This window comes from Electrona antarctica (genome assembly GCF_951216825.1).
Source record: "Electrona antarctica genome assembly, chromosome: 23".
Lineage (NCBI taxonomy): Eukaryota > Metazoa > Chordata > Actinopteri > Myctophiformes > Myctophidae > Electrona > Electrona antarctica.
In genome coordinates, this window is record NC_136804.1 from 38,122,618 (window position 1) to 38,137,466 (window position 14,849).

Genomic DNA, 14,849 nt, shown 5'->3' on the forward strand with positions numbered 1-14,849 from the left:
GTAATTGGGCCACGGACCCCCATTTGAAATAATGTTGTCCCCCCCAGAAGCAAATATTTGAGTAAAATACATTTTGCTGTGTAAGATTTGAAGACATAGTCACGATTTAAAAAAAATAAAAAATAAATATCAGATCTACAAGCTCGTAGAACTTGTAGATCTGATATTTTTCAACAGCTAAAGTTGAAAAAACAATAGTTAAAGATGCGTCCTCAGGTCTAAATGTGTTCAATGAACCACGGTTGAAAATGGATCTGTAAAGATCCGTTTGTAGGCGCTCTGGAGTTAAAACCGTCACAGAGTTTTACAGTGCGCAGGCTGTGCGTATGTACACTGATTTAACAGAGTTTTACAGTGCGCAGTCTGTGCGTATGTACACTGATTTAACAGAGTTTTACAGTGCGCAGGCTGTGCGTATGTACACTGATTTCAGTGTTACAGTGTGCAGGCTATGTGTGTATGTACACTGATTTCACAAAGTGCTACAGTGCGCAGGCTGTGCGTATGTACACTGATTTCACAGAGTTTTACAGTGCGCAGGCTGTGCGTATGTACACTGATTTCACAGAGTTTTACAGTGCGCAGGCTGTGCGTATGTACACTGATTTCACAGTTTTACAGTGCGCAGGCTGTGCGTATGTACACTGATTTCACAGAGTTTTACAGTGCGCAGGCTGTGCGTATGTACACTGATTTCACAGAGTTTTACAGTGCGCAGGCTGTGCGCATGTACACTGATTTCACAGAGTTTTACAGTGCGCAGGCTGTGCGTATGTACACTGATGTCACAGAGTTTTACAGTGCGCAGGCTGTGCGTATGTACACTGATTTCACAGAGTTTTACAGTGCGCAGGCTGTGCGTATGTACACTGATGTCACAGAGTTTTACAGTGCGCAGGCTGCGTATGTACACTGATTTCAGTGTTACAGTGAGCAGGCTGTGCGTATGTACACTGATTTCAGTGTTACAGTGAGCAGGCTGTGCGTATGTACACTGATTTCAGTGTTACAGTGTACAGGCTGTGCGTATGTACACTGATTTCCTAGTGGGGGAGGGGGAGGGGTTGCTGAAAATGTCTGACTTAATTTCTGTGTTTTATATTTTTATAATAAAGATTTCATGAAAAAAAAAGACCAACAGGCCGTGTCCGTGTGCATCGTTTTCTGTGCGACAATAAATTCACCTTTAGCTAAGCCCCGCCCTCTCCCACTTAGCCACTCCCCCACTTGAGACACTTTCCAGCCGGGCTCATTCATTCCAATATCATGGATTTCACACATTAAATACTGGTTCATTTTTGGAACCTAGACCTTCAAAATCTCTTCCAAATCCGCCAACAAATCCTGCCATATGCAGTGGAAAAATATGTGCGTGGCATTTCTTTTTTAAAACAATGTTTTGTCATATAGGAAAACTATTGGTGGAGAGGTTTGGCTAACCCATGTTATGCTTAGCTGTGATTGGACCATAGCAGTTTGGGAAGGGGCTTAGCTATAGGTCAATATATAGCTCTCCGTATTATCTCTATTTCAGCCAGATATTAACCCATTCTGGGCGGGAACCCCTTTTGGTGTTTTAAACATTATGTTATACTTTAGCTATTGAAAAATAGCAGATCTACAAGCTCGTAGAGCTTGTAGATCTGCTATTTTTGAAAAGTCGTGAAAATGTGGCACAAATCTTTGAATATATATTTCAGAGCGAACATTTTTAACTCAAATATTGGCTTGTGCAGGGGGGTCCCTGGAACTACATATTTTGAGATGGGGGTCCGTGGCCCAATAGAGATAATTCTGGGGGTCCTTGACATGAAAAAGGTTGAGCACCACTGACATAGAAACATGGTTTCCAGAAAAAATTTAGGATTTAGAAGCCTTTTTTTTAATCGACATCAGTCCAAAATGGGTTAATATGTATTATAGACTGAAAATACAAGTAAATATGTATTATAGAATGAGAAGTGTGCTGCATATCATATTTTATCTTGGCGTTCGGCTTATAACCACATTTATAACATATTATAAGTGCTGGTCATAATGCATTATTATGCTCAGTGGAACAGCACATAACTATTATAACTTAGGTGGTTATAAAGAAAGAAGTGCTGTAATGTCTCTCTGCTACATTTTGTCTTGATCTTGATTTCATTCACCCGCTTGATTCCCATCGCTGCACATTCCTCCAAACACAGCTGATGTTGATTACAGAACTACTCCGTTTTTTAATCCCATTCAAGATGACGTCCGGACCAGTGTTGTTTTCGTCGACTAAAACCAAGACGAAAAATGTCCGTCGACTACCTTTTTTCAAAGGTCATTACGACGGCATCAAGGCCCGCCAAAACACATTTTAGCCGACTAAATCAACTGTAGATTTAGTCGACTAAAATCCTATCATTTTTAGTCGACTGAAACTAGACTAATACTAAGACATTGCAGGTGACTAAAACGAGACTACGACTAAAACTAAAATCAAAATTTGCTGCCAAAAACAACACGTGCCAAAAACAACAAGTTGAGTTTGTAGATCTGCTATTTTTCAATAGCTAAAGTATAGCATAATGCTTTAAAACACCAAAAGGGGTTCCCGTCCAGAATGGGTTAATCAGCACGCTAAAATATGTAATCTGAAAACATTATAGGTTGGAAATAAGCCACGAGCTTTGCTGCCCGCCTCTCTGTGACTCTGTAAACAAACAAACTCAACGCACGCGTCGCGCATGCAGCGGAGATACGTCCCATACCCTGAAGGGATGCGACGTTCGGATTGGTTCAGAAAAACACACAGCTTTCCGTTTCAGAGTGAAACTACAAAATCAAATGCTCCAAATAGCCATTGCACACCGACTTTAACACTTCCAGTTTCGCCGGAATTATTCAAAATAAAGGCGCTAGAGCGCCCAGCAGATGAGGCAGATTGTATAGAATTAAGAACATTGTGTCTGACCCCTCCCATGTACTATACCCAGAGTATCGGCTAATGCCATCAGGTAGGAGGTAGGAGGTCCATGCGTGCAAGTATATTAGGTACAAGCATTCCTTTGTCCCTCTGTCAATCACACTCCTGTAGTGTAGTGTAGTGTAGTGTAGTGTATAGTGATGTAGTGTAGTGTTAGTGTTAGTGTTAGTGTTGGTGTTGGTGTTGGTGCGGTGCAGTGCAGTGCAGCGCAGCGTAGTGTTAGTGTAGCGTAGCGTGTAGTGTAGTGTAGGGTAGCGTAGCGTAGCGTAGCGTGTAGTGTAGTGTAGTGTAGTGTAGTGTAGCGTAGCGTAGCGTGTAGCGTAGCGTAGCGTAGCGTGTAGTGTAGTGTAGCGTAGCGTGTAGTGTAGTGTAGTGTAGTGTAGCGTAGCGTGTAGCGTAGCGTAGCGTGTAGTGTAGTGTAGCGTAGCGTGTAGTGTAGTGTAGTGTAGCGTAGCGTAGCGTAGCGTAGCGTAGCGTGTAGTGTAGTGTAGCGTAGTGTAGTGTAGCGTAGCGTAGCGTAGCGTAGTGTAGTGTATTGTGTATTGTATCCATATGCTGCAGGGCGGGTCTTTGGGGTCCAAGACAAATTTCTCCTCCGGGAGACTAAATGAAGAAACCTTGAACCTTGACCTTGAACCACACGTCCTCTACGGGAGTAATTATAAAAGACGTGTGGAGATGTCTTGATCACTTGAGCTGTTTTAAGGGACATTTTGGGGGGTACTATCGCTAGCGCCCCCTGGCGGTGGTTGAGTTAAGGGACATTTGGGGGGGGTACTATCGCTAGCGCCCCCTGGCGGTGGTTGAGTTAAGGGACATTTGGGGGGGTACTATCGCTAGCGCCCCCTGGCGGTGGTTGAGTTAAGGGACATTTGGGGGGTACTATCGCTAGCGCCCCCTGGCGGTGGTTGAGTTAAGGGACATTTGGGGGGGGGGTACTATCGCTAGCGCCCCCTGGCGGTGGTTGAGTTAAGGGACATTGGGGGGGGGGGGGTGTGTACTCACCAGCATCTGCGCGTGGCTGGGGTAGAAGGTCTGCTCGTTGAGGGGGAACCTCTCTGGACCCAGAGCGTGGTACAGCTTGATCATGTGAGAAAACTGCAAGCAGGGAAGAAAACACAACATCAACCCATTTAGTAGTCAATTCAGAATCAATAATGACCCCCAAGTTCTTTACTGTACTGTTACTTTATACAGGTTACTGTACTGTGACTTTATACAGGTTACTGTACTGTTACTTTATACAGGTTACTGTACCGTTACTTTCTACAGTCTGCTTATTATTGATTCTTAACTGCTCACTAGAACCGATTATGATAACTTCTGTCTTAAGGCTCATTCATAGTCTGGATTTTCGGTGGTGAGGTGACCACCGCTCCTAAGTATTGGAGTGGGGCTCCAATACTTAGAAAAAAATCACCTGCAAGGAATTTCTTGACATAAAGTAGCTATACCGTGGATTTTTATGAAACAAACACTTTGCAGATAGAAAGAGGATAATTCAAGCTTTTTGTACAGCTGCAATGTTGGTGAGTTTGACATAATTTAATACAATTAGATTGGACTATGTCGGTTTGGGTGTATGGGCGGTCAATGGCAAATTGCGGCTAGTTTCCACCCTGCCATTAACTTGTAGAAAGATGACCGCCGTGTGCTTATGGTCTATTGCGTATTCAAACATGAGTATTTTGAACATTTTGAGCATCTCAGAAAATCTGTAGCTCCAACGGTTTAGAAGTTAGAGCCATGTTTCAACTAGCGGTCATTTTAAATAGGGTGTGGTCATTTTCAGGTATTTCGTCCCGGATAGAGAATTAGCCATAGTTTCCAAGTTGTTCGCGGCGGTCATATTAGCCAAGAACAGTTGAGATATTCTCTCCTAAATGAAGTGCATTACATATCTTAGCCAGGCCGACTCCGATTATGCTACCGAAATTAAATGAAATGAAATGATTACTATATTTACCCAGGGTATCTGGGCTAAGCTCAAGAACTTGTTTCCAGCCAGGCCCTGCTCATAGAACATTTCATCGTAGTGGTTCAATGCCTTGCTCAAGGGCACTTCAGCGGTGGTAATTTTAACGTGTCGGACCGCTGATTCGAACTGGCGACCTTCCGGTATCAAGAGCGCTCCGCAATCCGTTCGGCCACCGCTGCCTAAATTGATCGTGCATCCCTAATTCTTTGTGTTAAATTAAAATATATGTTTTCCCTCTACACACTCAGTCCCTCTACAGTACTCACCACCCACGGCTTGCTGCAGAAGTTGTAGAGGGAGAACAGGGAGTTGCTGCTGGGGACCCCCCCGAAGTGCATGCCTATGAGGAGGCTGCGGTGGTCCTCCCCGGGGGTCATGCTGTAGGCGTGCTGGCGCACCAGCACAAAGTCAGGCTTGAAGGACCTGGGGAGGGCGGGGGGGGTCAGTGTTAACTTGGTTTAGTTATCTGAATGAATTTCATAGCGCTTTTCTCCAAGTGCTCAAAGCGCTTTACAATGGTTCATTCATTCATACATTGGGAGGTGAAGTTCATTACAGTTCCTTTAAGACAGAAAGCCACCCGCATGGCTTCCTGAGGCTTACACGTCTGGGGTGAACTCTGTGTGTGTGTGTGTGTGTGCGTGCGTGCGTGCGTGCGTGCGTGCGTGCGTGCGTGGAGGGGGATCAGACAAGGATCTGCTAATGTAATCTCCATGTTCCATCTGTGAGGACCTGCAGGTCTGGAGACAAGCAGGAATGTTGGGATGGGAACCGCAAGGTTCCCGGTTCTATCCCTGTGGGCTCCACCAGAGTTAGTGTCGAAGTGTCATTGAGCAAGACTCTGAACCCCTAATTGCTCCTGATGTGCAGGTTGGTGCCTTGCATGGTTTCCTCTGCCATGTGTGTGAATGGGTGAATGTAATTACAGTCTATGTAAAGGTGTGTGAATGTAATGCACAATCTATGTAAATCGCCTTGGATAAAGGCGCTATATAAATGCACCATTTAGGTGGTAAATTGGACCCACAGACAGACAGACAGACAGACAGACAGACAGACAGACAGACAGACAGACAGACAGACAGACAGACAGACAGACAGACAGACAGACAGACAGACAGACAGACAGACAGACAGACAGACAGACAGACAGACAGACAGACAGACAGACAGACAGACAGACAGACAGACAGACAGACAGACAGACAGACAGACAGACAGACAGACAGACAGACAGACAGACAGACAGACAGACAGACAGACAGACAGACAGACAGACAGACAGACAGACAGACAGACAGACAGACAGACAGACAGACAGACAGACAGACAGACAGACAGACAGACAGACAGACAGACAGACAGACAGACAGACAGACAGACAGACAGACAGACAGACAGACAGACAGACAGACAGACAGACAGACAGACAGACAGACAGACAGACAGACAGACAGACAGACAGACAGACAGACAGACAGACAGACAGACAGACAGACAGACAGACAGACAGACAGACAGACAGACAGACAGACAGACAGACAGACAGACAGACAGACAGACAGACAGACAGACAGACAGACAGACAGACAGACAGACAGACAGACAGACAGACAGACAGACAGACAGACAGACAGACAGACAGACAGACAGACAGACAGACAGACAGACAGACAGACAGACAGACAGACAGACAGACAGACAGACAGACAGACAGACAGACAGACAGACAGACAGACAGACAGACAGACAGACAGACAGACAGACAGACAGACAGACAGACAGACAGACAGACAGACAGACAGACAGACAGACAGACAGACAGACAGACAGACAGACAGACAGACAGACAGACAGACAGACAGACAGACAGACAGACAGACAGACAGACAGACAGACAGACAGACAGACAGACAGACAGACAGACAGACAGACAGACAGACAGACAGACAGACAGACAGACAGACAGACAGACAGACAGACAGACAGACAGACAGACAGACAGACAGACAGACAGACAGACAGACAGACAGACAGACAGACAGACAGACAGACAGACAGACAGACAGACAGACAGACAGACAGACAGACAGACAGACAGACAGACAGACAGACAGACAGACAGACAGACAGACAGACAGACAGACAGACAGACAGACAGACAGACAGACAGACAGACAGACAGACAGACAGACAGACAGACAGACAGACAGACAGACAGACAGACAGACAGACAGACAGACAGACAGACAGACAGACAGACAGACAGACAGACAGACAGACAGACAGACAGACAGACAGACACACACACACACACACACACACACACACACACACACACACACACACACACACACACACACACACACACACACACACACACACACACACACACACACACACACACACACACACACACACACACACACACACACACACACACACACACACACACACACACACACACACACACACACACACACACACACACACACACACACACACACACACACACACACACGAGAGGAGGCATGGGAACCCTCCCCATGATCATATAATACAGGCAGACACACAGGAATATGTAATGAAATATAATGCCCTTCATCGCTTGGGAAACGTTTCTGTCCTACGTTTAGGAATGTTACTGGATGTATAGACGTGCTATTCGGAGACATCGTTGGTTTTTTTTCGAGCGAGGCTGAGAATAAAAACATGTTGTTATGATAAGACGAGACCATATCACGCACTCCTTTCATTGGCCGCTGATCAATACGGGGGCCAGATCCCGTCCAATCACAGCCCCTATAGTAGACAGTGTTGTTTTCGTCGACTAAAACTAAGACGAATAATGTTCGTCGACCACCTTTTTCCACTGAGGAAAACTAAATGGAAACTACATGAAAACTGAGCTATGATGACTAAAACTAAGACTAAATGTATTGACAATTTCGTCAACAGATAAAAACTAGACTAAAATGTTAGGAAGGGACTAGTGGACAAGAGATCCACTATAACTCATTTTACACTTGGTTGCATGCTGAAAATAGCAGATCTACAAGCTGCGACGCATTGTGAGCTTGTAGATCTGCTATTTACAGCAAGTGTAAAATCAGCCATTACGACGGCATCAAGGCCCGCCAAAATACATTTTAGTCGACTAAATCAACTGTAGATTTAGTCGACGAAAATCTTATGACATTTAGTCGACTAAAACTAGACTAACACTAAAACATTCCAGGTGACTAAAATGTGACTAAAACTAAATGAAAACTATTCAAGAGACTATGACTAAAACTAAAATCTAAATTTGCTGCCAAAAACAACACTGATAGTAGACCAGACCACGCCCACGGCTTGACGCAGTGTTTGATGACGAGAAATGTTCGTCGACTACCTTTTTTCCGTGGCGAAAACTGAACGAAAACAAAATTAAAACTAAGCTATGACGACTAAAACAATGACTAAAATGTACTTACATTTCCGTCCACAAATAGAAACTAATAGAAACTAACAAATAGAAACTAGACTAAAATGTCAGGGAGGGACTAGTGGAGAAGAGATCCAGTAGAACTAAATGTCAGGGAGGGACTAGTGGAGAAGAGATCCAGTAGAACTAAATGTCAGGGAGGGACTAGTGGAGAAGAGATCCAGTAGAACTAAATGTCATGGAGGGACTATAGTGGAGAAGAGATCCAGTAGAACTAAATGTCAGGGAGGGACTATAGTGGAGAAGAGATCCAGTAGAACTAAATGTCAGGGAGGGACTAGTGGAGAAGAGATCCAGTAGAACTAAATGTCAGGGAGGGACTAGTGGAGAAGAGATCCAGTAGAACTAAATGTCAGGGAGGGACTAGTGGAGAAGAGATCCAGTAGAACTAAATGTCAGGGAGGGACTAGTGGAGAAGAGATCCAGCAGAACTAAATGTCAGGGAGGGACTAGTGGAGAAGAGATCCAGTAGAACTAAATGTCAGGGAGGGACTAGTGGAGAAGAGATCCAGTAGAACTAAATGTCAGGGAGGGACTAGTGGAGAAGAGATCCAGTAGAACTAAATGTCAGGGAGGGACTAGTGGAGAAGAGATCCAGTAGAACTAAATGTCAGGGAGGGACTAGTGGAGAAGAGATCCAGTAGAACTAAATGTCAGGGAGGGACTAGTGGAGAAGAGATCCAGTAGAACTAAATGTCAGGGAGGGACTAGTGGAGAAGAGATCCAGTAGAACTAAATGTCAGGGAGGGACTAGTGGAGAAGAGATCCAGTAGAACTAAATGTCAGGGAGGGACTAGTGGAGAAGAGATCCAGTAGAACTAAATGTCAGAGAGGGACTAGTGGAGAAGAGATCCAGTAGAACTAAATGTCAGGGAGGGACTAGTGGAGAAGAGATCCAGTAGAACTAAATGTCAGGGAGGGACTAGTGGAGAAGAGATCCAGTAGAACTAAATGTCAGGGAGGGACTAGTGGAGAAGAGATCCAGTAGAACTAAATGTCAGGGAGGGACTAGTGGAGAAGAGATCCAGTAGAACCAGTAGAACCAAATGTCAGGGAGGGACTAGTGGAGAAGAGATCCAGTAGAACTAAATGTCAGGGAGGGACTAGTGGAGAAGAGATCCAGTAGAACCAAATGTCAGGGAGGGACTAGTGGAGAAGAGATCCAGTAGAACCAAATGTCAGGGAGTAGAACATGCTGAAAATAGCAGATATACAAGCTCACAACGCATCACAAGTGTAAAATCAGTTAGTACGCCCACCAAAGTACATTTTAGTCGACTAAATCAACTGTTGATTTAGCACTAAATCTAGACTAAGACTGTGACTAAAAACTGTGACTGTAAAATGTGACTAAAAACGAAATGAAAACTTGCAAGAGACTATGACTAAAACCTAAATTTGCTGTCAAAATCAACACTGCTCCACACACACAGTCACAACAACAACAGCGAGGAATGCCAGTGTCTGTGACCAGAGCGAGCTCTGCAGCCCTCTGACCATCTGCATCCAATTTGGACACACACACACACACACACACACACACACACACACACACACACACACACACACACACACACACACACACACACACACACACACACACACACACACACACACACACACACACACACACACACACACACACACACACACACACACACACACACACACACACACACACACACACACACACACACACACACCCTATTATATTTATTACTAGTCTAACCTTGAGACCCGAATTCCACTAAAATGTCTCCTTAAATCCTGACAGTTTTCTGAAAAACATCCCGTTTCTACATCAGTGGTTCTTAACCGTGTTCTTGTCGAGGAAAGACCCCCAGACAGAATAATGTGCGTTTGGCCGCAGACCCACTCGGTGCCGCGCTACGAGCTGCTTGTAGATCTGCTGTTTTTCAACAGAGCATGGAGTTTAACCCATTTTGGGCGGGAACCCCTCTTGGTGTTTCAAGCATTCTGTTCTACTTTAGCTATTGAAAAATAGCAGATCTACAAGCTCGTAGCGCGCCACCGAGTGCCGCGCTACGAGCTTGTAGGTCTGCTATTTTTGAAAAGTCGTGAAAATGTGGCGCAAATCTTTGAATATATATTTCAAAACGAACATTTTTAACTAAAATATTGGCTTCTGGGGGGGTGCCTGGAACTACATATTTTGAGATGGGGGTCCGTGGCCCAATAGAGATAATTCTGGGGGTCCTTGACATGAAAAAGCATGAGGACCACTGACATAGAAACATGGGTTTTTCAGAAAAATTTTAGGATTTAGAAGCCTTTTTTTTTAAATCGACCTCAGTCCAGAATAGGTTAAAATAATGGTTAAAGTGGTTAGAAGCTACGAGGAGGTGACACAGATTTAGACCTCTAACTACCCTGCACTCCTCTGTCATTATCCTCGCTCCATTTCATTAATGCACCACGGGCCGGCTATTTCCTAGAAAGAAAGGAAGAAGGAAAGAAAGAAAGAAATGTTTCCAACACTGATAAGAAAGTTGTTTTATGAAATTACCTTTCTGGACCGGGAACCCCTTTTGGTGTTTTAAAGCATTATGTTATACTTTAAGCTGTTGAAAAAATAGCAGATCTACAAGCTCGTAGCGCGGCACCGAGTGCAGCGCTACGAGCTTGTAGGTCTGCTATTTAAAAAAGAAAAAAGGGAAAATGACAGTGTGACATATCGGACGGACAGTGTGCGTCCAATCACAGCTGATCTAATCAACCAATCACCGGGGAGGAAAACCCTGCGTGCACGTATAGGGGAGCGAGTGGGATGGGACTGTGATGTCACAGGAAGCCCTGTGTGCATGTATAGGGGAGCTAGGGGGATGGGACTGTGACATCACAGGAAGCCCTGCGTTGCACGTATAGGGGAGCGAGTGGGATGGGACTGTGACATCACAGGAAGCCCTGCGTTGCACGTATAGGGGAGCGAGTGGGATGGGACTGTGACATCACAGGAAGCCCTGCGTGCACGTATAGGGGAGCGAGTGGGATGGGACTGTGACATCACAGGAAGCCCTGCGTGCACGTATAGGGGAGCGAGTGGGATGGGACTGTGACATCACAGGAAGCCCTGCGTTGCACGTATAGGGGAGCGAGTGAGATGGGACTGTGATGTCACAGGAAGCCCTGTGTGCACGTATAGGGGAGCGAGTGGGATGGGACTGTGACATCACAGGAAGCCCTGCGTTGCACGTATAGGGCATAGAGTATATATATAATAGAGACTGAACTGGCGCGAAGCTCCGCCCCCCCAGCTATTCATGTCAGTGGAAGTTGCTCAGTGGCGTTTTGAAGCACCCGGAAGACTGCCGGAAGTCCCTCCCAGGACCTCAACTTTGAGGTCCTGAGTGACGTAGGGCAACTGAGCGCTCAACGTTAAAGCCCAGCTGCACGGGGTTTCCCGGTCATGAATCCACGGGTCCGCCTGTAGTCCCTCCTTCTACCACTAGGACCCAGAGCTTCAACGTTGGAAAGTCTGCCTGCCCCCTTGGTATAGGGGAGCGAGTGAGATGGGACTGTGACATCACAGGAAGCCCTGTGTGCACGTATAGGGGAGTGAGTGGGATGGGACTGTGACATCACAGGAAGCCCTGCGTTGCATGTATAGGGGAGCGAGTGGGATGGAACTGTGATGTCACAGGAAGCCCTGCGTGCATGCAGGGGAGCGAGTGGGATGGGACTGTGATGTCACAGGAAGCCCTGTGTGCACGTATAGGGGAGCGAGTGGGATGGGACTGTGACATCACAGGAAGCCCTGCGTGCACGTATAGGGGAGCGAGTGGGATGGGACTGTGACATCACAGGAAGCCCTGCGTGCACGTATAGGGGAGCGAGTGGGATGGGACTGTGACATCACAGGAAGCCCTGCGTGCACGTATCGGGGAACGAGTGGGATGGGACTGTGACATCACAGGAAGCCCTGCGTTGCACGTATAGGGGAGCGAGTGGGATGGGACTGTGATGTCACAGGAAGCCCTGTGTGCATGTATAGGGGAGCGAGTGGGATGGGACTGTGATGTCACAGGAAGCCCTGTGTGCATGCAGGGGAGCGAGTGGGATGGGACTGTGACATCACAGGAAGCCCTGCGTGCACGTATAGGGGAGCGAGTGGGATGGGACTGTGATGTCACAGGAAGCCCTGTGTGCATGTATAGGGGAGCGAGTGGGATGGGACTGTGATGTCACAGGAAGCCCTGCGTGCATGTAGGAGAGCGAGTGGGATGGGACTGTGATGTCACAGGAAGCCCTGTGTGCATGTATAGGGGAGCGAGTGGGATGGGACTGTGATGTCACAGGAAGCCCTGTGTGCATGTATAGGGGAGCGAGTGGGATGGGACTGTGATGTCACAGGAAGCCCTGCGTGCATGTAGGAGAGCGAGTGGGATGGGACTGTGATGTCACAGGAAGCCCTGCGTGCACGTATAGGGGAGTGAGTGGGATGGGACTGTGATGTCACAGGAAGCCCTGCGTGCATGTAGGAGAGCGAGTGGGATGGGACTGTGATGTCACAGGAAGCCCTGCGTGCATGCAGGAGAGCGAGTGAGCTGGTATAAAGGCACAATCCACTGTTAATTAGGGTTAGGGAAAGTCTATGCATGTACCACGTACTATGTAAAACTCCCCCCGAGAGGTCGCGACCCACGGGTTGAGAACCCCTGGTATATACTCGATGCTCAGCTTTTGCTATTTTAGTCCTCTGGGTGTCATAATACACATGTGTGATGTCATATACACACACGTGTGATGTCATATACACACACGTGTGATGTCATAATACACACATGTGTGATGTCATAATACACACATGTGTGATGTCATAATACACACACGTGTGTGTGTGATGTCAGCAGCTGATTGGATGCATGTTTATGTAATCACTGAGGTAATTAAACTGATTGGTTCTCACGTGCCTCCTTTGACACTTGGCAATTATCTCATTTGCAAATCTGTGTTTTTTCTTGCTGCCATATGATGAGTGTGTTTGGTGGCGTGCTTCATTCTTCACTGCGTGAAAAGACGGGCAATTATGGGCACTGTATTTTGCCCGTAAACCTCATGTTTAGCAGCATATACAGTAATATACAGTAATATACAGGTGTGATGGTACAATTCGGGAGTTTACCGGAGTTTGTTGGAAAGTTTAACGGGAGTTTCCTGTAATATACACATCCGTATTCCATGCTTTTTGCGCAGTGCTTGCCCTCAGTGGCGTGCACAGACATTTAGAGGGGCAGGTGCTCAAGTGAAAAAAGGGCACCTTGTGCAGCGCGTGGAACCGGCTGGTTGCCTTAATAGTGTGAGATTTATAGATTTTGGGGCCTAAATAATATATTAGAAGCTTTTTTATCAAGAATGAATCAATGTCACCATGGTATGGTCCAAAAAAAAAGAGGGCACATTGCCAAAAGGGCTCTAGCACCCCCTAGTGTCTATCTGTGCACGCCACTGCTTGCCCTGATGAAGACCGTTCAGGTCCAAACATGTTGGCAGATAGTTGCCTTTTTAATTTAATAAAGGCTATCCTCCTCGTTTTAACCCATTCTGGGCGGGAACCCCTTTTGGTCTTTTAAAGCATTATGTTGTACTTTTAGCTATTGAAAAATAGCAGATCTACAAGCTCATAGCGGGGCACTCGGTGCTGGTAGGTCTGCTATTTTTGAAAAATCGTAAAAATGTGGCGCAAATCTTTTGATCTATATTCTTATAGAGAGAACGTTTTTAACCCATTTTGGGGCGGGAACCCCTTTTGGTGTTTTAAAGCATTATGTTATGCTTTAGCTATTGAAAAATAGCAGATCTACAAGATCATAGCGTGGCACCGAGTGCCGCGCTACGAGCCTGTAGGTCTGCTATTTTTTTTAAATCGTGAAAATGTGGCGCAAATCTTTTGATCTATATTCTTATAGAGCGAACGTTTTAACTCAAATATTTGCTTCTGGGGGGTCCCTGGAACAACATCTTTCAGATGGGGGGTCGGCGGCCAATTACATATCATATTGGGGTCCTTGACATGATATAGTTTGAGAACCACTGATATAGAAACATGAGATTAGAAGCCATTTTTGTAGAATCGTTAACCTCGATCCGCCCGGATCGTTTCTTTTCTCGTTTGATCTGTCCGAGCACCTTTAGATCATCCTCACATGTTTATATCTCTGTCGAGCAGCTGGTTAGTTTGAATTTGTTCCTAATATTCCAATTCCATGCTGTATTGATGTTGGTACCATTAGGAGAGATAACAGGCAAACGTTCATCAAAACCTTTGTCTGGGGGCGTGTGTGTGTGTGTCTCCTCACCTCACCACCTTGCTGCCCCCCCTGGTGGTCACCGTGTCCACTACGCAGCCTGAGGTCACGTGGGACGCCAGGTTGATCTCTGAGAACTCTGCCTGCAGACACAGAGAC

General features: G+C 46.1%; 1 protein-coding gene across 1 annotated transcript in view; it reads right to left on the reverse strand.

The window, feature by feature from the left end:
* The window catches only part of syn3 (synapsin III), a gene marked incomplete at its 3' end in the record, with an annotated part of 145,805 nt that overhangs the window by 98,377 nt on the left and 32,579 nt on the right, over nucleotides 1–14,849 (reverse strand). The window contains exons 5-7 of the mRNA XM_079494616.1: nucleotides 14,742–14,833; nucleotides 5,204–5,360; nucleotides 3,965–4,057 (exon numbers count right to left, since the gene is read on the reverse strand). Of these exons, the coding sequence (XP_079350742.1) occupies nucleotides 3,965–4,057; nucleotides 5,204–5,360; nucleotides 14,742–14,833 (342 nt within the window). The remainder of the gene's footprint in view (nucleotides 1–3,964; nucleotides 4,058–5,203; nucleotides 5,361–14,741; nucleotides 14,834–14,849) is intronic.